Source organism: Sminthopsis crassicaudata, chromosome 5 (assembly GCF_048593235.1).
Source record: "Sminthopsis crassicaudata isolate SCR6 chromosome 5, ASM4859323v1, whole genome shotgun sequence".
Lineage (NCBI taxonomy): Eukaryota > Metazoa > Chordata > Mammalia > Dasyuromorphia > Dasyuridae > Sminthopsis > Sminthopsis crassicaudata.
The window spans coordinates 91,157,899-91,184,754 of record NC_133621.1 but is presented as its reverse complement, the minus strand read 5'-3'; the positions used below and the strand labels follow the sequence as shown (position 1 = coordinate 91,184,754).

General features: G+C 37.1%; 1 protein-coding gene across 1 annotated transcript; it reads right to left on the bottom strand.

The window, feature by feature from the left end:
• Nucleotides 1-893: 893 nt before the first annotated feature.
• LOC141542871 (uncharacterized) lies at nt 894-26,444 on the bottom strand. Its single transcript, XM_074267546.1, has 8 exons — nt 26,323-26,444; nt 21,604-21,666; nt 13,868-13,969; nt 8,991-9,068; nt 7,743-7,883; nt 2,061-2,123; nt 1,801-1,911; nt 894-1,021 (listed from the first exon to the last, which is right to left on the bottom strand). The coding sequence occupies exons 1-7, from the start codon at nt 26,434-26,436 to the stop codon at nt 1,801-1,803; spliced, it is 672 nt and encodes a 223-aa protein (XP_074123647.1). The 5' UTR covers nt 26,437-26,444; the 3' UTR covers nt 894-1,021.
• Nucleotides 26,445-26,856: the final 412 nt, after the last annotated feature.

Genomic DNA, 26,856 nt, shown 5'->3' with positions numbered 1-26,856 from the left:
AGATTTGAATTCAGGAATATAAATCTCCCTTTCTCTAGGCTTGACATTATATCCACTGCTACCTAGCTGCTCCATGCAATTCTTAGAGGATGATAAAAACTAACACCAAATCTATAACATTACCAACAAGCTTGGGTCTATTGGAACCCTATTCCTAATAACAAATCTCCCTTGAGTCTCCCTTGAAGGCATCTTGCCTCTTGCCGACAAAGGATGAACTTGTGAAAATATAGGCCTTTTGGATGGGGAGAAGCAATTTGGACTCAATAGAAAGACAAATAAAAAAAAATTAAGAATTTTCCCTTTTTCTTTCTGCATGAGATGGAAACCCAAGTTTCTATTGCTCTGTGCTGATTATATTTGTAGATGGTGACTAGTTGAGGTATAGAAGGTATTTAAGAAAGATCATGCACCTCTGCTGAGCTCTTTTCAGGAATGTTCATCCATATTTGATGTCTACCTCTTACCCAACTTTCATCTGAGACTCCCAGAAGCCTTGGTGTGCACAGAGGCACACCTTAGTAAAACCATCTTGGCAGATGGGCTAAATCAGATTGAGGGTCACTGATGAGTCTCACACTCATCAAACTTGTGAAGACTCTCCCAGCACTGAGTAGATGAGAACACTTTGTTCCAAAAGCCATGAAAGTGGCTAAAGCAGCCACTATGGAGCACTAAGAACTTGTTCAGTCATCAAAGATGCTGCATCCCAATCCATCCCCAGTTACCCTGACTTTTTTCTTGACACTGGACTTTGATGACTCAGGAAGAGAGAATGAAGCTAACAATTTAATGCAACTTTGCCTCACTTCAATACAATTCATGCATTAATCAAGACATCACCATATGATGTCATTAGTCCTCTGAAAATGAAGCACAAACAAGAACATATGGTGACTGGTTCCTGCTGCTACCCGGAGGGAATAGGACACAGGATCTTTTATTTCCCAAATATATGCTTCAGTTTAAGTAAAATATTTCTTGTAGTGGCGCTCTGTTCCTGCTGGGCATAGTATTAGGTCTGAAAGTAAAAGAAGAGTTCAGTTGGATATCCACCAGGCAGTAACTTCCCTTTGCTTGGCCATCAAGTCCAGTTGCTCAATCTGACATCAAGACTCTACCTATCTATCTTTGGTTCTGACCTAGGATTTCATCTGTGGTATGGAAGTTTTCTCTGAAGGGAGAGATTCAGACTAGATATTATCTGTAGCTTAAGAGTCTTAAAGTTGCCTTGTGATACCAAGGGGTCAAATGACTTGTCCATACTCACTAAGACTTGAATCCAAGTCTCCTTGACTCTATTCTGTCTCATTTCTCCTCATCAAATGTGCAAACATTATTATAATCAGGTTGTTTTTCTCACTATTTCTATTCCATACTCCTCCCACCTTTTGGAATTCCACAGCAATTGACATGGCCATTTTAGGCGTTTTCAGAATGTTTCGGAAGTTGCGACTCCTTTGGCTCTTGCTTAAATAGTATATAATGTTCTCTGTTTCAGAGTTGTAGTGCCTTAGCTCCCCATCTAAACTGCAAACTTCTTGAAGGCAGGGACTACATTGTATTACTCACAGGGCTTAAAATATGGCTAGGAAGCTTGTAACCTTCAAGATAGGGGCCTAGATTGGAACATTGACTTAGGGAGGAGACAGGAAAGATTTCTATAGGGAATTTACTAAGTCAGATCAAACTGCCCTCTGGTTTCACAGGAAATTGCAGAAAGGTGAGTAAATTTCATTTCTCTGGAACCAGGGTTCCCTAGGACCTGATCACAATGATCATTGCTACTAGATTTCTTACTCATGCAGGAGACACTTCTCCAATTTCTTCTCCCTCTCTTCTCTCAAGGGCCTGGAGGCTTTCATCCTCTTCACAGCACACAGAACACCACCCTCCTCTGAGGTCCTCAGCCTGGTGGGAGAGGAGAGGGTAAGGGAAGAATTTCAGGCAGGTTAGAATACCTGACTTTCACAAGCCCTCCCACATGCCGGCCACTTGTCAAAGCTCCTTCAGAAGACCCAGATATTCCCACTTTGGCACTTAGGAAAGGATGTCCATACCTGTTGTGTGACTTCCTCAACTTGAAAGCCACTATGAGTGTCATTATGAAACATCATCATCACCTGAAGAGAATGGACAATGATTTTCTTGAGGATTTGAGAAGAAGCAAAGAACTAAGCAGAAAGAAAGTTAGGAAGCACGAAAAATCATCACCCCCCCCCCACCACCACCACCACCTTGGTGCTCCATCTGAGCAGTGGTGCAATGGATAGAGTACTGGGCTTAAAGTTGGGAAGATTAATTTTCCTGAGTTCAAATTTGGCCTCAGATATTTACTAGCTGTATGATCTTGGGCAAGTCTTGTCTCACTTTCCTCATTTGTAAAATGAGGTGGAGAATGAAATGGTGAACTTCTCCAGTATCTTTGTCAAGAAAAAAACCAAAAAGAGTCACAAAGAATTGGACATTATTGAATAACAAATATGTTCTGAAAAAGGGGAATAAGGAGAGATTTGTGGAATATGGATTTGAAGATTTGGAGTTAGAGAATCCTGACTTTTCTGTGTGAACATGGCTGGTTCACTCCTCCCCTCAAGATCTGTTTTTTTTTTTTTTTTCATTTGTAAAATGAGGAAGTTAATTAATATGATCTTGAGCATTCCTTTCAACTGTGTAATTATGATTCTAAGGAAGTTACACTTTTGGGTTGGGGCTGATGTTTGTAGAGTCCCTCATATCATAGAATAGCAGTGGCCGACAATTCTATTTATATATAAGGATATGTCCACACTTCCCCTCTGGTTCCCTTAGAACTCAGAGAAACCAAAGTACCAAACTCAAGCAAGCAGTCAGAAAGGGTTTGCAAATCACCAAATCAAACGTTTTATATCGCTCCAGACTCGAGCTTTGAAGAGCTGCAGAGATATGACCGTAAGTCCTTCCTACCCCAAGATTTCTCTCCCTCTTCTTTGCCCAAATCCTTCCTCCTTAAGCCTGCCTCCTCCTTTTCCAGTCCCAACCTCGTTGGCCAGATCTTCTTCTTCTTTTTTTTTTTTTTAAATTTTATTTATAAATTTTTTTTACATTATATATGCATGAGTAATTTTTTAAAAATAACATTATCCCTTGTATTCATTTTTCCAAATTATCCCCTCCCTCCCCTTGATGACAGGCAATCCCATATATTTTACATGTGTTACAATATAACCTAGATACAATATATGTGTGTAAATACCATTTTCTTGTTGTACATTAAGTATTAGATTCCGAAGGTATAAGTAACCTGGGTAGATAGACAGTAGTTCTAACAATTTACATTCACTTCCCAGTGTTCCTTCTCTGGGTGAAGTTGTTTCTGTCCATCATTGATCAACTGGAAGTGAGTTGGATCTTCTTTATATTGAAGATATCCACTTCCATCAGAATACATCCTCATACAGTATCGTTGTTGAAGTGTATAATGATCTCCTGGTTCTGCTCGTTTCACTCAGCATCAGTTGATGTAAGTCTCTCCAAGCCTCTCTGTATTCCTCCTGCTGGTCATTTCTTACAGAGCAATAATATTCCACAACCTTCATATACCATAATTTACCCAACTATTCTCTAATTGATGGACATCCATTCATCTTCCAGTTTCTGGCCACTACGAAAAGAGCTGCCAGAAACATTTTGGCACGTACAGGTCCCTTTCCCCTCCTCAGTATTTCTTTGGGATATAAGCCCAATAGCAGCAATGCTGGATCAAAGGGTATGCACAGTTTGATAACTTTTTGGGCATAGTTCCAAATTGCTCTCCAGAATGGTTGGATTCTTTCACAACTCCACCAACAATGCATCAGTGTCCCAGTTTTCCCACATCCCCTCCAACATTCATCATTATTTGTTCTTGTCATCTTAGGCAATCTGACAGGTGTGTAGTGGTATCTCAGAGTTGTCTTAATTTGCATTTCTCTGATCAGTAGTGATTTGGAACACTTTCATATGAGTGGATATAATTTCAATATCATCATCTGAGAATTGTCTGTTCATATCCTTTGACCATTTATCAATTGGAGAATGGTTTGATTTCTTATAAATTAGGGTCAGTTCTCTATATATTTTGGAAATGAGACCTTTATCGGAACCTTTAACTGTAAAAATATTTTCTCAATTTGTTACTTCCCTTCTAATCTTGTTTGCATTAGTATTGTTTGTACAGAAACTTTTTAGTTTGATGTAATCAAAGTCTTCTATTTTGTGATCAGTAATGATCTCTAGTTCTCCTCTGGTCATAAATTCCTTCCTTCTCCACAGATCTGAGAGGTAGACTGTTCTCTGTTCCTCTAATCTATTTATGATCTCACTCTTTATGCCTAAATCATGGACCCATTTTGATCTTATCTTGGTATATGGTGTTAAGTGTGGATCCATATCTAATTTCTGCCATACTAATTTCCAGTTTTCCCAACAGTTTTTTCCAAATAATTAATTTTTATCCCTTTGTTGGTATCTTTGGGTTTGTCAAAGACTAGATTGCTATAGATGTACCCTTTTTTGTCCTTTGTATCTAATCTGTTTCACTGATCAACTGGTCTATTTCTTAGCCAATACCAAATGGTTTTGGTGACTGCTGCTATATAATATACCTTTAGATCAGGTACACTTAGACCACCTTCCTCTGACTTTTTTTTCATTAGTTCCCTTGCAATTCTCGACCTTTTATTCTTCCATATGAATTTTGTTGTTATTTTTTCTAGGTCATTAAAATAGTTTCTTGGGAGTCTGATTGGTATAGCACTGAATAAATAGATTAGTTTGGGGAGTATTGTCATCTTTATTATATTCGCTCGGCCTATCCAAGAACACTGAATGTCTTCCCAATTATTTGAATCTGACTTTATTTTTGTGGCAAGTGTTTCATAATTTTTTTCATATAATTCCTGACTATTCTTTGGTAGATGGATTCCCAAATAATTTTATACTCTTAACATTTGTTTGAAGTGGAATTTCTCTTTGTATTTCTTGCTGTCCAGATCTTCTTCTATCAGTTCTGCTGCATATCCTATTCCAGAGGTCTCATTACCCTTGACTTGGAAAACATAGGCTGCCTAACTTCAGGTTTCCTATCCCCTTCTCCCTCCTTCCCATTAACTCCCCCAGATCCCCTACCCTCCCATTCCTTTTCAGATTCTTTAGGAGAGCTAGGTGGTATACTAGGTAGACCTGAGTTCAAATGTAGCCTCAGATGTTTACCACCTGTGTGACTGGGCAAGTCATTTAATTTCTCCTTGCCTCAGTTTCCTTATCTGTAAAGTAATGGTAATAAATAAAAACTTAATTTGGAGCGTTTTTCTGATCCATTATATTCATGTAATATGATTTGTTTAGCCATTCTAACTAGAAGCTAACCCTTAGTTTCTAGTTTGGGGCTACTCCAAAAAGAGTTGCTAAAAATATTTTTGTATGTGTAGATCCTTTTCCCTCCTTTGATTTCTTGGAGTTATAGACCTAGTAGTAGTATAGAGTTTGACAAATTTAGTAACTTTCTGGGCATAGTTCCATAGCACTTAGCTACCCAGCTGTGGGTGGTCAACAATCCCATAGGAAAAGCAAATTGGGGCCCTTCTATTCTTAGCTTCATCTTTCCCCTTTATTTTTCCTTTCATCATCACTAATTCCTCCTTACCACATTGATGGAACTGTTTTCAGGTGGGGGAGCCAGCCTACCAAAAATTGTCCATGGACCAGGTTTTCTCTTCCTGGGATGCTGTAATTCAAATCAATCAATACTTACTGAACACTTTGCCTTCTTAGCTCAAAGGGGATGTAGAAAAGTAGAAGGTCCTATCTTGATTTTCAGTTTAGATGGGAAGGCAGTATGTGCCTACCCTCTCCTCCCCACCAAGCAGAGGATGATTAAAGATTAAATTGTGTGCTACAGGACTTCGGTGAAGGAGAAACCATTGTGGGCCGGACTAACTTTGAGCTGGAACATGAGTCCTTCTAGCAATTGGGATTGAGTTGGACAAAAGACAAATGTTTGAGAGAGAGAGGAACAAGGGCATTCTAAATGTAGAATTATCCCTGGGATATTTTGGAATCTTGTTTTGTCAAGACAGAATGAGGAAAGGATTGTTAGGAGATCCATGGGCATAATGGATAGAATGCTGGGCTTCCAGCCAGCAAGACCTGAGTTTGAATCCTGTCTCATTTACTAGCTGTTTTAACTTGGACAAATCACTCAACTTGTCTGAGTCTCATTTTCCCATCTGTAAAATGGGGATAATGAGAACACCTACTTTCAAGAGTTGTTTTGAGATTTAAATGTTGGCAAGCCTTAAAACCATATAAATGCTAGGGATTATTCATATTATTATAGGAATTTAGGGGGAAGGGGAAGATATCTAAGCTGAACTTTGATAACTTGAGGGAAAGATATTGCTACTGAAGGAAAAGAGAGCAGAGATGGAAGCTAAAGGAGGGAACCTAGACCAGTGGAAAAAGAAAGAGCCTGAGAGAATGTCCTTGTTGATACAACTCTTCTGATAGCTGAAGAGTTTAGGTAAATTGGTAGAGCCTCTAGTTATTCTCATCCAGCTATATATCCTGGGACCTGAATTTCAGATACATCTCCTTCCCACCCTCATCCCCAAAGTCCTCCACTCTCTCATTTTTTCTCTTCCAACTTTTCAGGGTAACTGATATAGTGAATAGAGCACTCCGCCTCAAGTCAGGAAGACCTGAGTTTAAATCCAAATTCAGACACTTCCTTGCTATGTGACTCTGGTTAAGTCATTAAACTTGTGATCATTTATCATTGGTGCATGACTCTAGTTATTTATAAATTTGACATAGTTTCCTTTATGTTTGAGAAATGAGGCTTTATCAGAGAAACTTGCTTCAAAATTATTTTTACAGTTATTGTTGCTAACTGTATTTCCCCCTATTTATTCTATTCTCTCTTTCCTTTCACCCTGTCCCTCCTCAAAAGTGTTTTGCTATTGGTCACTCCCTCCCTCAATATGCCTTCTCTTCTATCACCCTCCCTCCCTTTTGTATTGCATCCCTCTCCTATTTTCTTGCAGAACAAGATAGATTTCTATACCCATATTGAATGTTTGTTATTTCCTCTTTGAAACATTTTTGATGAAAATAAGATTCACTCATTCCTCCTTTCCTTCCTCTCTACTCTCCACACTAAAAGCTCCTATGTTCTAGCCATGCTTTGGTATAGCATATTTCCTTCTTTGCCCATTAATGTGGAGTGATAGTGTATATGGAAAGGACCTTTGAAGTCTCCTGAATTATCTCTAAAATCAAACCTGGGAAAAATACAGGGCTACATTTGGATTCTAGCTCCCAAAATGACTAGTTTTGTGTTTTTAGCAAGATATTTCACTTCTCAAGGGTTTTGTAAAATGAGGGAGTTGGACTATATGATCCCAGTCAAACAAATAATTAATTAGCAGCTACTATATGCAAGTTGTTGATGTTTGCCTCTAAGGAAACAAAGGCTTAAATATATAACAATTTCTGATCTCAAGAAGCTTACATTCTATCAGGGGAGATAACATGTGCATAGCAGATGCAGAAAGAAAGATACATAAAATTCACACAAAATAAATATGAATGACTTAAATATAAGATAGGGAGAAAAACATTAGAAGTTGTGACTTTAGCATTCTGGTTCTCTGCTCTCTTGCCTCACTTTCCTTTCCCTTCCAACAATGCTTTGAAATATTTGTTTTTGAGGTTATTCTTACCTTTGATGTTTCTCTTGATCTCCTGCTTAGATTTGGCTTCTCTTTCTTGCTCTCTTCACAGCAGCCATCACAGAGATCTCTGATAATGCTGGCATTTAGATTCCAATTAACAAAATCCATTTCTGAGCTCCTATTCCTAGTCTGTACATTGAAAGAAGGCTGACAGTTAGAGAGGGTTTGGTTGAGCTTTCCCTTCATGGGCAGAAGCATATCAATCCTGCAGATCACCAGCTCCACCACTGTTGTCAAACATGCTCTATGTTCTGTTCTCCTATTCAGTCCTTTTAGATCCATGCCATTTTCTAGATATCATTTTAAAGTCCATAGAAGCAGGGAAATTCTTTAAGTACTGTAATTTAGTTTGCCATCTTGATATTAAAAGAAAAGGAAGGAAGTAGGTCTGCCCTCCTGCATTTTTTCTTTCTTTTCTGCCTTCCCCCTCTTTTATTTTCTTTGCTTCTCCCTCTTAGTAGGAGATCAGGTCCAAACTGGGAGTATCTTAACATATTGGATACATCTGGATTTTCTCTTTATTGGCTTGACTCTTTTTCAGAGTGTCTCTTTTCTACTTTCTCCTTCTTCTTTGAATTCCCTGGATACTGTTTATCTTCCTGCATACAATCATGTATTTAGATCTGAGAGGGACCTTAGAAACCACTATTCTACAGATGAGAATCTCAGATACAAAGGGAGTAAGTGATTTATCCAGAGTCACACAGCTCATGTTTAAAGTAGGATTTGAACCTATAAGTCCAGTACCCCTGATATTCTGTAATGATACCTCTTAGTGAAGTAGCACTGTGGTTATGATTCCTTAAGACCAGATTTTCCAACTAACTATGCCCAGCAAACAAAAGACATGTCCAGAGGTAATTTATGCCATGTGTACCTAGTCAGGTGTGCACATGAATGAAAATGGAAAGATAGTGGCCATGTCTAACTATGACAAGGGACTATAAAGAAATAGGATAGGATAGGACTTCACAGAATTCACTGAGTTCAACCTCTTCAGTTTACAGGTAACAAACCAGGCAATTTAAGTGATTTCCTTAAGGTCACAAAATTTGTAAGTTTGGAGGTAAAAGAGCCTTTCTGCTGTGTTTTCCTTGACTGCTTGTGATTGTTTCAGGAGTCCTGGCAGGAATCACTGGGTCACTTTCCCCTTCAAGTCATGGAGTCTGGGGTATTTCTGCCTAAGCATGGTTTGTGAGGCACAGCTTGAGCTGAGATGGCTAGGGAGTCCCTTACCTCTGTCTGGTTAAGCAACTGGAGGAGGATGGTTCTTGGAAGGTTCACAGTACTTAGAGACTTTTTGTAGGAATCAGTCTGTTAAAGGGAAAGAAAGAGGGAAGATGTTAGGAGGCCATGGTACTGAGGTAGCATTTCTTACAGAGAGTGAGAGTACATTACTTTATTATCTTATTTTCCTATCCCATTTCCTCTAGCACATCCTGATCACAACTTTTATTACCAACCCATTCTTCCTCAACGGTGAAGGGTGTGCATACATACTCTTATACTTATGTTTTATCTGCTTATTAGTATAATGTTGTCTACCCTGATAGACTGTAAGTTCCCTGAGGCCTAGGACTGCTTCATTTTTTTACTTTGCATCCCCAGCACTTAGCCAGTAATCATATAATAAATGCTTGTTGGTTGATTGTAGATATTTTCTTATCTCACTTTCCATACATACACATATTATATATACATGTATATGCCCAAATATTTTATATATATGCAATGTGGTTTAATAGATAGAATCTCAAAATATCTAGAGAAAGGTCTTTACTGCTTGGAGTATGTCCTATATGGATGATTAATGGGAAGGCATGGACAAAAGGTTGCTCATGATGAGAATGCATAAATGGATAATGACCCAAACCACAAGGAAGGAGTGTCCACCATTATGTGGACACGAATTTAATGATATAAAAGCTTTCATGAACACGAAAAATTTGCATATTTCACTTAATACTGAGATACTTCATAGTAATTCTGCAAAGCAGATAATGGAACTATTATTATCTGTATTTCATGGATGAGAAAATTCAGGCTCAGAGAGATTAAATGACTTGTCTGAAGTCACACAAAGCTCCAGACCTTCTGTTCCCAAATCCAACACTATTTCTATTAGTCTTCTTCTTTAATTCCCTACCTATTAATAAGAAGAGAGAGATAGGGGTGGATAGTATTTTGGGGTAAGAAAAGATTGAGAATTCTCAGGTCAAAATTCCTACCCTACTCTAATTTATTGGAATTTTAGGAGGTTTCCACTGGGAAGTTGAAAGGTTATTCTTAGCACTTAGCACAGTGCTTAATTAATAAATGCTTACTGATTATTTCCTAAAAATAATGAGGAAACCCCAAAACTCTGAAAAATCCTTAAAGGAGAAAATCTTCTTGGACTCTGCCTCAGGGAGGGGACTCCACCCTAAGGACAAACAGTTTCATCTTTGTTATCTGGTTCAGTCCTGAAACTCATTGAATTCAATTCAAATTCTAATCCTGGCTCAAACCCAGCCTGGAGCCAACCTGGGACTCCACCTATAAGCCCCCTTCAGCTTGTAGCCAAAGCCCTCTATTATAAAAGAGCCAAGCTGGAGTCCTCTCTTTGCAGAGGTCCCAAACATGCCACGCCTGGCATGTCAAAGGATTTCTACCCACTGGAACCCTGGTTGTGGTGCCCTCCTCTCTTTACCTAACACCTTTTAACCTTACTTCCAAACCCCATAATAAACCTCTTTTATCAATCTAGGTTTTTGGGTCTGTAAATTCCTTTACAGGGGACTCTTGAGCTGCCACTAGACCTCATTTAACTCTGTATTGTGTGGTATGGAAATGGTGAGGGGTCACCATTTAATGAAAAAGCTGGAGAGAGCTCTAGAGAAAAGCAAAGTTTATTGTACATTCTCACTAGAAGGGCGCCCCACCCTTCGAGCAGACAATCGAAGAGAGGAAGCGCCTCCTGTGGGCAGGACAGCCCCTTTAATTCCTAACACAAAACACCTCCTCCCCCCACTGACCCTCCTCCTCATTGGCTGAGAATCTTACATTCTAAACTCGAGATCTGCCCATGAAATTGAACTTGACCAATAAGTACATAGTTGCCCATATTTGGCTGAAATAGGGAGATGATATCATGGGAGGGGAATGCAATTATGCCCTTGACTCAATGTTCACAGTCCTTCAGGCCTACTCAAACTCTGAAGTAGATGAAGCCTTACTCGATTTTCACAACTGTCTTGAAAGATCTCACCTCATCTCATTCAGTATCCTTGCGCTGAATCCAAAGGGGTTGCAGGGGAGCTCTATTTGACTCCTTGTAGCCCGAACCTGCCACTAGACCTCAAACCCTAATTTTATTTACACACCCTCAATTCTAAACCTCATCAATAACTTACATTTTAATTTCCACAATGTCCAAAAATCAGATTATTTTTGCTTTCAACAAGGCCTTGTTAATGTTTCAGACAAAGCTGGGTGATTCTGATAGAATTACAGAATCATAGAATTTGATGGCTTACTCATACACATGAAGAATTTCCACTGTAACATATCCAACAAGCCTTCTCCTTCCTTCTCTAAAGCCCAAGGTGGAAGCCAGTAACCTTGTTCTCTGAGACCCAAGTTCTAAGATGTGTGGTCCTTGGTTTCCTTTTGCATCTCATATATGGAAGTTAGCAAAAATGACAAGAGTGGAAGAAAGCAGTACAGGCATAGCTCTTCCATACAATTGTTCTATAAAAACCTAGAACATATCAGATTAAATCCTTATCAAGAAATCTGAGAAAAAGTCATAGTGAATTGTTGACGTCCAGCTCCAATGTGTGACAAAGGGTGTGTGAAGCAGAGGGATAGGCGGAAGATTGACTTATGCAGTCTTCAAATTTATTGGTCAGAGAGACAAATATATATCTATATTTCCAAAGCTTATAGAGTCAATACATAATACACTCTTTGATATTCCTGTATCAACTTTAACAAGCCTAATGCACTGAAATGCAAATAGTTAGAGGAAGATTTTGGCTACTTAGAATTGTAAATAGTTGTGATACATACACATCAGAGCAAAATTATCATATCAATATCTTCAATACATTTTTCCCAAATGTCTTTTATAATCCATTGTGGAATGCTTTTTCCTGTTCTAAGTTCAAAGGTATGTTTTTGAGTTAGCATTTTGTTCCATTCACAGGCATTCTTTAATCAACATATTAAACCAGTCTGTCTGGACAAATGTTTATTGGAAAGGGAATCAGTGAGCCAAGTACTGTTGATTTCAAAACCTGAAATGGACTCTTACTTCCTGGTCCTCTACAGGTTGTTTCTCCAGCTCCAGTCAGCATAAGGAGATAAAGACATTAGAAAACACTGAGATTGGGGACAGCTAGGTGGTGCAGTGTATAGAGCACCAGCCTTGAATTCAGGAGGACCCAAGTTCAAATCTGATCTCAGACACTTAACACTTCCTAGCTGTGTGACCTTGGGCAAGTTACTTAACCCCAGCCTCAGAAAAAAAAAAAAAAAAGAAAAGAAAACACTGAGATGGAGGCTAGCTAGGAGGGCTCATGTGTACTCTTCTAGTAAAAGAACTGAATAAGGGTCTGGGACTATGAAATGGAGCAAGAAGAAATCTTTAATTTATCACAAAAAGGTTTGATGCTGCTTAGGATCTGATTTATTTATGTTCAGGAACAGAGGCCAACTGGTTGCTCTGTAGATTACATCCCAGAATTGGATTAAAGAAATGAGAAGTTGTGGGACTGAGTTTGCCTTCTGGACAAAGAGCAAGAACAGAAGTGAGAAATGGCTGTGTGGCTCTGACTCCAGTAACTGGGTGAGGTCTCAAATCCAACTCCCAGGCTAGTGTGAAGCCTACAGGGGAACCTTGTTAGGTGGGGAGTTTAAGTGAGGATCTTACAGTTCTGAACATGTAGAGCTTTTTTAGCTAGTTGATAGTGGCTTAGTCTGGTAGCAATTTATTGGAATTCTAATCAAAAGAAAGTTCTCAGTCATATTTCTCATAATTAAACCCAGAACAGGAGCTAGCAAAGTTTAGGTCAGAATTCACCCTGGATTATACAACTTTGGGAACACTAAAGCCTTGTAGGTCCCCAACTTGATTTAATTCTGATATCCTTGAAGAATATAGTAGTCAAGCAGAGACAGTTGAAACTAGGTACAAAAGAATACAAAACAGAACCAAGTGAGACTGAAAAATTCCCTCCACAAGTGCAATATTCCCGACAATACCAATTTGGAAAATAAAGATGGAAAAATGAGTAAACAAACAAAAAGAATCCCACCCATCATCAATATATCCCTGTATTATGGGAATAGCTGTCTAAGGCAAAAATTCAGAAGAAGATGACTTCAAAACAGCTTCAAAAAAATCCTAAAGTAAAAACTCAACTTAAGCAGAAGTCAATTAGAATTCCTATCAAGAGCTGAAAAATGATTCTTATAAATGAAAGCAAATCCAATAGAACAGTAATAAATTGAACCAGCTACACCCAGCGAAAGAACTCAGAGAAATGAGTGTGAATCACTACATAGAATTCCCTCTATTTTTGTCTGCCTGCATTTTTTATTTCCTTCACAGGTTAATTGTATACTATTTCAAAGTCCAATTCTTTTTGTGAAGCAAAATAAGTATATGGACATGTATACATATATTGTATTTAACATATACTTTAACATATTTAACATGTATTGATCTACTTGCCATTGGGGGAGGGGGTGGGGGGAAGAAGGGAAAAAATTGGAACAAAAGGTTTTGCAACTGTCAATGCTGAAAAATAACCCATTCATATATTTTGTAAATAAAAAGCTATAATTTAAAAAAAATGAAAGCAAAGTACTACTGGAAAAAAATTGACAAAGAAATGAGAGCTATGAAGGAAAAACTTGGAAAGAGAATAGCATAGCACATGAGATACAAAACCTTACTCAGGGGACAGATTAATTGAAAAATTAGAATAGGCCAAAATTAATGACTCCATGAAACAATAAACAAATATTACAGTCAAAAGATTGAAAAAAAAGAAGGAAATATAATATATTTTGTATAAAAAACTGAACTGGAAAACATATCAAAGAGAAATAATTTTCAGGTTTCTTACCTTTCTTTGTCTTTTTTCTTCTTTTCCTTTCTTAGAGCTATTCAAATGGTGCATCATAGATTCACGTGAAACTATAATAACTTGACTAATATTATCATTTATCTGAGAAGTAAGAAGACAAGTTCAATGTTAGATTTGGGGAGATGAGTCACCCCTTATCATTAGCAGAATATTAGAAGTTCTGACTTGAAGGGGATTTCTGTTTTTGATGTGGGGAAATTCCAAGAATCAAAGCTGGAGTCAAAAAGCAATGAAAGATGCTTCCCTTAGTGGATGTGAGGTCCCAAAACAAACAGTGATAATTTTAAGGGAGGGGGAAGAAGGGTTGGTGAAAATTTGGGTCTTGTATTGTTATGCCACCATTTCTTTTATTGTCCTGACTCAGATTCCCTAATTATCCTGACTCATTCTGCCTTGGTTTCCCCAAGTGTTCTGCTTCAGTTTATAATTGTCTGCTCAGTCCTGGGAAACTACCCCTCTTTTTTAATCAGAATATTTGATAAGGATAAAAGATCTTATGTTTTAGAATATCAGAATGCCTCTCCCCATCCCAAGCTATCAGAATATCTGATACTGTTTTATTTATTACGATGCCTCTCCTCATCTCCCTCCATTATGTCATCCCCCTGCCCGGTGGCTCACCCTACTCCATCAGAGTCCTGTTCCAGCTCTCATCACCCTGACTCTGCCTCTACCTCAGTCTATCCCCTGTGTCTGAGCCATATGTATATATATATATCATTGAGAACTCACATTGTTTGCTGGATTCTTGGAGATGATAGTCTCATTCAGCCCTGGAACCAAACCATAGATCCATTTGGACTTAGTAAATCTCTCCCTTTTAAATAAATTATTAAATACTCTCTAATCTCTATCTTGCTTCAGTTTGTCTAGCATTACAGTATCATAGTACTATGCTATTCATGTGATAAAATAAACGGAACTGGAAGGGCAGTTGCAGTAAAAGGACAAGGGAAACACTGTTAATGTATCTTTTTCCAATGTGCCCAACTTCTAAGGGCATTGTGAAGCTCGAATGAGATTAATAAATAATCTGCAAATTTTAAAGTTCTATATAAATATCAATTATTATTATTATTGTTATTTGTGGTAGTAATTGTTGTATTCCAGGCCTCCAGTCTTATAACTTCATTCTCTAAGTCATTTAATACATTACTGCTGGTCTTAAGCAAAATTTATTGAGAAATGCAGAGGTATACTGGTAAATATTTTAAAAATTTGGATGCTCTGAAAAAAAAATGGGAACACACATTTTTATGTTTAATTTGCATCATTAATACTTTGTTAAACCTAGAAAATCAACAAAACAACAAATCAGGCTTTTATCTATCATGATTGACAATTTTTTTAAGAGATGTAAATGCTTTTACTAAAAATTTAACAGTAAGCACAAGCTGATTAGAGTTAGTTCCAGCACATCTCTATGTAACTCTGACTCACTCCTGGCAACAACAGAGGCATAGTGTTTCCTTCTCTTAGAACTAAATAAATCTAACTACAAAATGAATAATAAAGAAGTTCAGGAGGTGAACAGAATTTTAGAAAAGTTAGGTAGAAAATTGAATGGATATTGAAAGGCATATTCTTTTTTTCAGCTGTACCTGGCATCTACATAAAAATTGACCTTATATTAGGACATAAAAACCTTAATATCAAATGCATAAAGGAAGAAATATTAAATGCACCCTTTTCAAATCATGATGAAATAAAAATTATGTGTAACAAAGGTCCACAGAAAAATAGACTAAAAATTAATTGGAAACAAAATAATCTAATCTTAAAAAATAAAAAGGTCAAACAACAAATCACAGAAACACAATGCTGTCTTTTGGACTCACAGAGACAGAAGAAAAAAATTTTCTATCTCTACAAAATATTTTTTGGGAATTTAATTGGTATAGTACTCAATAGGCTAATCAATTTAGTTAGTAGTGCTATCTTAATTATATATTGGCTCAGCCTATCCATGGACAGTTAATTCTTTTCCAAGTATTTTGTTTTGAATTTATTTATACAAAGTGTTTTATAGTGAAATTCATATAGTTCCTATGTAAACCTGGTAGATACACTCCCAAATATTTTTTTTAGATTTTGTAGTTATTTTGAGTGGAGTTTCTCTTTCTAGTTTTCCCTCCTGGGTTTATTAGGTAATACTACTGATACTTTATGTAGATTTATATTATATGCTGCAACATTGCTGAAGTTATTATTTAAATTAATTTCTAGTTGACTCTGTGGTTAGTTAATTTTTAATTAACTATGTACTATATCACATCATTAACACAAAGTAATAATTTTGTTTTCTCTTTATGTTTAGTTCATCAATTTCCTTTCCTTTTCTTATTATGATAACTAGCATTCCTAGTACTATATCAAAAAGTCATTTACTTTCATGGAATTTTCTGTAAATTGTTCTTTGACTCACTTATTCTTTAGAATTATGTTCTTTAATTTCTAATTACTTATTAATTCTTTAAAGACTCTTTGTCAGTTATAATTTTACTGCATTGTTATTAGCTTGCTATGTTTATAATTTCTTCTTTTCTACAATAATTTTTTGGTGAACTTTTGAAAATTGATTCTTTTTTAACATTTTATTTTTTCCTAGTTACATGTAAAAACAAATTTTTTGTTTTTTTGTTTTTCTTGCTGAGGCAATTGAGGGTGACTTGCCTAATGTCACACAGGTAGGAAATGTCAAGTGTCTGAGGTAAAATTTGAACTCAAGTCCTCTCGACCTAGCTGCCCTTCAGCATTTGTTTTCAAAACTTCAGGTTCCAAATTTTTTCCCTTCCTCCTTCTCTACCCCCATTCCCATTAAGAAGGCAAGCAATTCCATATAGATTATACATTTGTAGTCATGCAAAACATTTCCATAATAACCATGTTGTAAAAGAAAACATAGATTAAAAAACTCTCCTAAACCCCTTAAGAACAATAAAGTTTTAAAAAGGGTGCTTCAATCTGCATTTAGATACTAGCAGTTCTTTCTCTGGGTGGATAGCATTTTTCACCATAAGTCTTCAATAGTTGTCTTGGATGATTGTATTGCTGAGAAGAGCTAAATCATTCACCCTGATCATCATAAAATATTGTTGTTACTTTGTACACATTATATTTTACTTTGTATCAGTTCCTGTAAGTCTTTCCAGGTATTTCTGAAAGCATCTTGCACATATCTGATCCCAATGCATGGCCAATTTTTGTAAAGATACAATATAATACTTCCAGCTATTACCATTCAGCAATCACATGAAACTGATTACATCTAATTTTTCTAAAGTTCTATTTAGGTCCTTTTGAAAATTTTTTTAATTATATTTGCATGGGTCAGAAAGGGGCATATTAGGGTACCTTACTATTTATTTTACTATCTATTTTTCTTCTTTTTCTATGGACTTTTCCTTTAAGTTAATATGTTATATTATTACATACATGTGTTAAGTATTGATATTGATTTATTATGTATAGTATATTTAAGCATAATGTATTTACTCTGCTTATTTCTTTTTGTTTTATTTAGACTTCAACCTCTGCTTTTTTGAGATCATCTGAAGCATTTGTTTCAGCTTCCCTTTCAGATTCTACTTTCTAATCCATTCTGTTATTTCCGCCCCCCCCCCCCAATATTGTGGCTGAGTTCATCCCATTTTCATTTAAACTCATTATTGCCAATTGTGTGTTCCCCTCCATCTTAGTTTTAAATTTTTGCTTCTTTTTTTGTACACACTACCCTCTTAACAAATAAGAAATGACAAAAGAGAGGGAATTTGCAACCTTAAATGTAAAACAATCTATTTTTTCTCTGTTGCATCTTTTCTCCTAACCTCACCTTTCCTTAAGAAAAGCCAGGGAAGAAAGAATGACAAGGAAAATTGACACCTTAGAATGCATGGTGAAAAACCCTATTCAAGCATTGAGAAGTTTTTACTCTTTCTTCTTTTAATTTGAATTCTCCTTTCATATCTCATTTCAATATTCAAGTTTGTTTTGTCCTACCTCTAAAATTCCTCTCCAAAAATATTCCTCTCAACTATTCCTCTGTTCCTTACCTTTCATCTTGTTGAGTTTAAAGTGTTTCTATATAGGGATGTATGTGTAAAATTGTATTCGATTTTCCTTTAACTCAGAAGTGTTGAACAATAGCCCAGGCATCTTGAGCCAGATTAAAACATAATTGGGACACATTTAACAAAATAAGCAAAAATAGAAAAAGATAGAGATAACATTAAATTTTAAAATTAAATCAATGTGTGGTTCAAAAGGATCCTCATGTATAGAATAGTTATCTCCATTTCTATTTGCATTTAATACCATTACTCCAAATGATTCATATGAAAGTAAGGTTCATGGGATGTTTGCTTCTCCCACTCCTACTTCCATGACTATAAAGTCTTTGTGTTATGTACTTGTATTATACAACAGTGATTTCCCTCTTCCTTTTTCTTCCTTTATCTTTACTTTAGTCCCCCTTTTCTCCTAAGACTAATAAAATGGAACAAAACCATCCACAGATCCTCTGTCATTTTAACCTCTCTTTTTCAGCTTTAAAGATAATAGAATTATTAGAAGGCATTTGCTTTTTATCCTTTTATTGTTATGTAAATGACTTATACCCACACATTTTTAAAATTAAACAAAATATGTATCTTTCTATATTTTTCACATATATATTTCCATTTTTAAACTCTTCTGTTCTGCATCTTTTGTTTCATTTCCTTTGGGTTCTCATAATCTTTGTGTTCAGGTCACTTTTTCCTCTTAGAATTTACCTTATGGGGGGGACTATCCTTGAAAGAAGAAAGTAAACCTTGAAGAAGTTTATTTTCTTTGGTGATTCTCAAATAAAGGTGTTTCCTCTCAGCACTCAGAGTTATCCTTAATTTGCTCATTGGGAAAGGGCCGTGTTTGGGTTGTTATGGAGGCTGCCTAGTCTTTAGTATAATAGACCAATTAATTCAAAGTACCTAATTCAAAGTACTACAAGGCTACTTTGGTACTAGGTTCTGTCTGGGAGCTTCCTCTTGTAACACTTAAGGTCTGGGATCTCTCCTTATTATAGATTCTGCCTGGAGTTTATCCCCCCTGCTCTTGTTATTGAGCTCAGGGATCACTCCAATGCTGGGATCACAGAACATGTTTCAGGGATTATTTAATTGGATTTTTTTTAGAACCTTTCTTCCACAGCTTAGCTTTGCCCACAGATAGCCTACTGGCCCCTGCCTGGAATGACTTGTCCAGCTCTCTCTGCTAAACTAGGTTGAATTCAGGCCTGTTGATGAAGAGGAGACCCTGAAACTCTAAACATCCTTAAAGGAGAAAATCTCCTTCAACTCTGACTCAGTGAGAGACCCTGCCCCGAGGGACAAATAATTTCATCCTTGTTATCTAGGTGGGGTAGACTCAGTCCTGAAACTCATTGAATTCAATTCAAATTCCAGCTCAAGCTGAAACCCCGTGACTCCACCTCTGAGTTCCCTTCAGCTAAATCTCCCATTATAAAAGAGCCAAACTAAAACCCTCTCTTTGCAGAGGGTCCAAACATACCAGCTATGCTATGCTTGGGATGCCAAAAAGCCTCTGTCCACTGGAATATTCTTTCCAGTGCCATCCTCTCTTTATCCTCACCTATTTCCCTAACCAGACTTTGTGCCTCTCTGTCAGGATTTCTAACCTTATTTCCAATCCCCATAATAGACCCTTTTATCAATCTAGGTTTTCAGGTCTGTAAATTCTTTTACAAAGAACCTCTACACTGCCAGAAGGGAGTCCTTAAAACTCCCCATCCTTGCGCCAAATCCCAAGGGGTTGCAGGGGTGCCAAACCTCTCCATTTCAATCAAATCTGTCACCACTTAAAAAATTTAATGCAGGCTTTTTACTAAAAGGTCTTAAAAATGCTTTATCTGGCCCAATTGTTATTTCCAACTTCATCTTCCTCAGTGCCAATTTTTGTATAGTTCATAGAGCTATACTTTATATAGCTCATAGAGGATGGAAATGTTAAAAGTCCAAATGTTATATTCCTTTGTTACTGATGACAAAACTAAATCACTATAGAAAACAATGAGAGATGTATTCCACTTTTTTTGCATCTACTTTTTGCCCTTCTGCTATACATGAGTGGTTGTAAAATTTTTGTCTTATTTGTATCTCATACAGTTATTGCAAATATACCTTGTTGCTTTTGCTTTCACAATAAGATTATGTCAACTTCTTTGCTTGTCTCTCCAAAGGGAATCTGGAGTCACTACTCCATTTAGTGCACCTTTCTTTTGTCTTCTGGTTTTCTTTCCTTTGAGAATGTCAATATGAGAATGTCTAGTTCTTTCAACAGTATGTTAAATTGTTGGCCACTAGAGAAAGACTAGTTTCAAGTACCTGCATTCAGTTTAATATTTATAAGTGGTCTACAAATTCTGTGATTCTTGTCATCTTCAACCAAATGTTCTGCTACTTCATCACCCTCACAGCTTAGATGGAAGGGATTCACAAAGGACTGAGGGTCATTTTATGCTTTTTTTTTATTCATAGATTCCTATCGCCCTCTAGAATCCATAACCTGGTGGTCAGTCTATTAAAGAGAATTCTTTTGGAACAGTAGACTTGAATTATCACTGGGGCTTTATTAGCATGATAGAACTTGCCAGAACTCTTATGGTTTTGGGGTTTTTTTTGATACACTTTGAGTGTAGAGTAATTATTAGCCATGGCAGCCAAGCTCTGCAGAAGCCACGGGGCATTTGAAGACAATTAACAAGTGAGAGAGTTAACTAGGCTATACAGTCCAACACAAGTCAAAGATCACTTCAAGAATCAAAGTAACAACTATACTAATAGAAAAGCTAATGTTAGAAATATAAAAGGTAACAGAATCCAATGATTAGGCAGAAAAATGTGATTTTAGTCTGGAAATAATGAGTTAAGGTCAAGGGGGCTCTGGGCTAAATAGGGTCAGGATAACTTGAAGGAGAAATAGCAGCTTCAGCTAATAGCTAGCATTTATGTGGTGCTTAAGGTTAGCAATGCATTTTACTATATTATTTCATTTGATCTTTGAAACAATCCTTTGAGGTGCTATTATTATGCCAGTTTTACAGATAAAAAAATTGAGACTGAAAGATTAGTATCTGAGGCAAAATTAGAATTCAGTTTCTCCTGATTCAAAGACCAGTGCTCTATCAATCTACTGTATCATTTTGCTTCACCTGAAGAATTAACCTGAATCAGTAGCATTTTTTGGCAGTAGTGTGCTCCCTGCATGCCATTTCCCTGGCCATCTCTGCTCAGCTGAAGACCAGTGTAGTCATATATAAATAGATTAATTGGTTTACTCTCTTTGATGAGGGAAATTATATAATCAAGTTGGGCTTATTTATCTTCATCCCATGGCAGCATAGGAATATTGTTCAAAGCATAGCTTCATGGTTTGGAGGGGATGGTAACATCCCCCAAACACAGAACAGGAACTTTATCTAGCTTTCTTCCTTCTCAAGATTGAACTATTTCATGGTCCTGGAGCACAACTCATTTTAGGATGGTAATTCAAACCCTCAGAGGTTGATGAACTCTTGTCTCTCCATTTCCCTCAGAGTTTATGGCTCCCTCCACAGTCTGCCCTTCCCCAATGCCATCTTTTCCAGCTCTTTTCCAGTTCCTCAACCTCTGTTATGACCTTTAACCCTTTTTTGACTTTCAACCCATTTTCAAACTTACTCTAGTCATTCCTGTGTAAGCACCAGTTATAAAGAAGTGTCTCTTCATTTTCTTGAGCTTGTCCTGTAGGAATGGAGAGGGAAAGTAGAGATTGTATACATGTTAAAGTAGATGGGGATTATGGGAACCCTGGGAATTAATCTCAAGGATGCTTATGATAATGTCTGCATATTTTCTCATTGGTCATTAGGCTCAGCACCAAAAATGAAGGAGTGAATCTTCATCCCCCAAGTACTTCTCAGAATGCCTGACATACAGTAGTCAATTAGCTTTTAAAATTGAATTAATATAAATATTTTGAGGACTGCAACATTATTTTTGTCTTTGTAGCCTCAGCACCTTGCAAATTGCCTGCCACACAGTGAACATTTAAAAGAGGGTTAATATTTTATTGACTGATTTTACATACACTTTTCTGTCTCCTCTCTTGTTTCTGTCTTTCTGTCTCCCTTCTTCTCTCTCTTTCTCCCTGCTCCCTCTCCCTCTCCCCTCTCTTTCCTTACAGATCTTGTTTTGTTTTTTTGTTTTTTTTCCTGTTTCTCTATATGACTTTTCCATATTCTCTCTTTCTCCTTCTCTTCCCTCTTTCTTTGTATATGCTTACAAAAGAGAGGCATTGAAAATAGTTACTATGTTAGAACAATTACCAACAGTAGTGACAAGGTCATTGATACCTCTGTTCTTTGTGTTTTTGTACTTCCAGTACCCCAAATTTAACATGAAAGGAAATAAATTCTAGTGTTTACTGTGAATTTGCACATAAGAAAGAAAATCAATTCACCAATAAGCATTTATTAAATACTCATTATGTATCAGTCACATTAGAATGTATATGCATATATATTCAAACATACACACATATATAGAAACACATATATGTGTACACAAAGATGCATCTACATTTTATATATATATATATATATATATATGCATGCACATATATATTCATATTAGAACATATAAAATAAATACATAGTAGAAGGAAGGTAATTTTAGAAGGGGTGCCACCAAAAGATAAAAGAACCAGGAAAGGAGGAGAAAAGGGGGAATGACCTCCTAAAGGAAGTGGCACTGGACTGGAGTCTTAAAGAAAATCAAGTATTCTTAGAGTCAGATTTTGGAACGCAGGCATTCCAAGAATTGGGAATAGCCAGTATAAAGGATTTTATACTTCCATTTATAATGGAAGATGGAGTATATTTTGCAAAGAACAGAAAGTAGGTTAGTATGGCTGGACTGTAGAATGCATGGAGGAAAGAAAGTAGAATGTAAGAAGATTGGAAAAGTAGGAAGAAACCATTTTGTAAAGAGCTTCAAATGTCAAATGATTTTGTATTTGATTCTAGAGGCAATAAGGAGTGATTGAAGTTTATTGCCAGACATCTGTCATAGGAAAATTATTTTGGCAGCTGTGTGGAGGCTAGATTGGAGTGAGGAGAGACTTGAGTCAGGAAGACCAGTTTGAAGGTTATTGTGTTCAGTCAATAAGGGATGAAGTTTGAACTAAGATGATAGTTATGTGAAGGCAGGGATAGTTATTGAAGAGCTGTTGTAGAGAAAGAAATTATAAGATTTGGCAACTGTTTAGATATGTGGAGTATTTGGGTAGAAGATTTGAGTGCAAGGACAAGGTTCTAAACTTGGGTACTGCCCTTGACAATAATAGAGCAGTTCAGAAGAGGAGAAAGTTGGGGGGAAGGGTAGAAGAGAAGTTCTGTTTTGTACATTTTGAATTTGAGATAACCATAACATTTCTAGTTCAAATTGTTCAACAGGCAGTGGGTGAATCGTGAAGGACTTTAGGAGAGATTAGAGTTGGATAAATAGATTTAGGAATCATCAGCCTAGAGAGGACAATCATGGATACTATTCAAATGAGACTGTAGAAAGAAAAACCAAGAAAGGAATCTTGGGGTAGAATCTTGGGGAGAACACTCACAGTTTGTGGATAGGGCAAACATAAAAGGTTCAATAAAGGAGAATGATGAGAGAATAGATATAAAAGGCAGAGAGAGACAGATGGATGAGAGATAGAAAGATACAGAGAAACACAGAGTATGAGAGAAAGAGACAGAGAGAGACGGAGACAGAAACAGGGAATCAGACAGAAAGAGATGAGAGTGAAAGAGAAAAAGAGAGAGATAAAGGACAGACAGACAGACAGACACACACACACACACACACACACACACACACACACACACACACACACACACACACACACACAAACTCAGACAGAAGCAGAACCAGAGGCAGAGGAGGGTCAGTCATAGAAGCCCAGAGAAAAGAGAATCCAGGATAAGAAGGTGGTCAGCAGTGTCAAGAACTTCAGATGGGCCAAGAAAGATGAGGCTGGAGAAGAGGCTGTCAGATTAAGCAATTAAAGATTGGTAGTAAATTAGGAGAGAAAAGAAATCAGATGCCAGATTGTAGAAGGCTTCACAGAACTGAGAAGAGTAAGCAGAAGCACTTGTTGTGGATGTTTTTTTCAAAGAAAGTGTTTAGCTGAGCAGGGGAGGAGAGATATCAGATCATATCAAATAAGCACAGCAGGATCTGATGATAGAGTTTCAAGGATGGCACAGATTTGGGCCTGCTTAAAAGCTAGAGCTGGTCTGAGGGGCAGCTCCATCTCTTATCCCTACCAATGGGCTTGACAAAGTGAAACTGCAAAATACGTATTTGAATGTCAGTTTACAATTATCTTTTGCTTTCCTAGTCTTCACCTCCTTGGCAATTTGAGTTTTTCTTTTACCTCCCTTTGAATCTTCCCAGCTTGAGAATGTTTCTACACTGGGGTTTATTCAGTGATCTCTGGATCTGAATGAGGGAATGAAGGACTTAGGCCTCATAAATAATGAAGTTTGGAGTTTCAATGGGAGCCTGCACTCTGGGAAGGTTAAAAGGGAATCTAGAGCCTTGTATTATCTCATATGTAGTAGGTTGAATTGTTGAGAAATCTAGCTCTGACCACTTTATCCTATAACCCTCAGCATTTCCTCTTTCCCCTACTTAGCTAGTTCTGAACTTGTTCAGTGTGATCTTAGTTTCATAACTTTGGAGGAATTCCATATTCTACCTGTTGCTCCTCATTTATTCCACCCTCCTAATTGCATCTGTTCCTTATTTCCATAGAGATCTATTTTCCTGAGATACAGCTGGGCTTAGGAAGGAAGAGAAGGGAATAACTATTTACACAGTGCCTATGAATACTAGGCACTGTGTTAAGCACTTTTAAAAAATTTCGCTTGATTATAATAGATTGAATATTATATAACATTGTATAAAATATTCAACATAATTAATGTCATATATTACATTTATACAACATATTACCTATGTGATTATAATGATGTCTCAATAGGAAACATCTTGATATTCTTTACACTGACAGAAATTCCCCTTTCTTACCTAGGTTTCCCTGTGTCTAATTCTGGGGGGTAACTGAATTTCAACGTTTTAGAATAATATAGTCTACAGACAAGAATCCTTACCATACAATTAGGTCAGACATTTATTCCAGGTTAGTTGGGAGGACCTTAGTGGCCAGGCCTGGGGACTCAACTTGTCAGTGAAGGTTTGTGGTGGGGAGGAAGGGTTCAGAACTCTTGGATTACAGAAATCAATTCTCTTACAAGTTTTTGTTCCAAGCTATATTACCCCTTTCCTAACTCTCCTCTCCCTACCCATCTTCTAAGGTCCATCTCTAAGCCCAGCTATGGTCATATAATAAGGCTCTTACTGTTATACTACACAAATATCAATATTTCAAAGATTGAAGATTTCATTGATGTGAGTAATCCCTCTCCTATTTCAGATAGAGAAACTCCACAACTTAATCAATGAATTGCTGGAAAAAAAATTTAACACCTGGTAACCAATCTGGACATGAGACTTCCAGAATTTAGTAAAACCGGTCCTAAAGAAAATGAATACCATTTGGGCAAAAACTTTCCAGCTTGGGAAAATCTGTTAGAAGTGTGCTCTTTCAGAGCCCAGGACTCCAACATAAATTAATGAAACTTTGCACTAGAGCCTGACAGAAAGATGTTATACTTAGTTCCTCAGTATGCTCAGAAAATTCAGTTAAATTCCACATTTCAGTTTCTGGTAAGTAAAATTAATTCAACCCATTATTTGATTTGAGGGATTGCTGGTTAGAAGAAACAGAAAGCCACAGTTTCTAGCATCTTTGGATCCTATAACTTGCTGAAGAGGAATATATATCAAGTGCCTTCTCAGAGGGAACAAGGCTTTGTGTTTATTGAAGATAAGGGATATGTACACGAGGGATCCCCAGACTAGAGGCTAAAAGCTGGTAAATATTTAACTAGGACACATTTTAAAGTTTAATTTGCATTATCAATGTTCCTTCTGTTATTTTCTTAAATTTAGACCTTCCACAAAACAATCAAGCACTAATTTGCAATGCTTCCTGATTTCTAGGTGTAAATGTTCACACTGAAAATTAAATAATCTGCACCCCTGGGCATTTCAACTTCTTCCAACACTTGGACCTTCTGGGTTACCCATTAGTAGGTCTGCCAGATTCTTTTCTCTCTCAAATAACATTAAGAAAAGTGGAAAAAGTGGGGATTCTTGTCCTTTCTATCCTCCTTCCAGCCTCAGACTCTACTTCTGCCTCCCTGCCAGCCTTCACCCTCAGTAGACACTCCATTCTTCCCACCTCTTAGGGCCTCAGCCCCGACAATCACATACCTGTCCCTCCTTTTTATCCTCGATTTGTTCTCTCCCCATGGAAACTTTTCCCAGGGGAGTCCCAGCCACTCCCAGGGCAATTCCTGCCACCAAGCTCAGAAGCCACAGTCTCATTTTAGCCTCTTTACAGCTAGGTGCAGGGTCAGCTTAGACTAGAGTTCTGGCTCCTCCCTAGGATAGGACAGTGACCTGGCCTTTAGTTGTTTGGCTGTTCTTTGTGGGAGGTGTCAATTTTAATTATAAACTGTCTTTCATTTCTCTATAATCTCACAAAAGACCTTTACAGAGATGGAATTATAGGGATACTCATGGCTCCTGAGACAAGTATAGGCAGTCAGTGAAGGCAAAGTTTTCATTGAATTTGTGTCCAATGCGTGGTTTTTGCTTGTAGATATTTTGGAGCCATTTTCTTTTGGATTTGTGTCTTCAGTGTTGGATTATTCTAGGCTCTTAGAGACAGACTGGAAATTTGCAGACTTTGAATGCTCTCAAAGGGGTCTGATCCAGAGCAACGTCTGATTTCTGCCTCCTGGT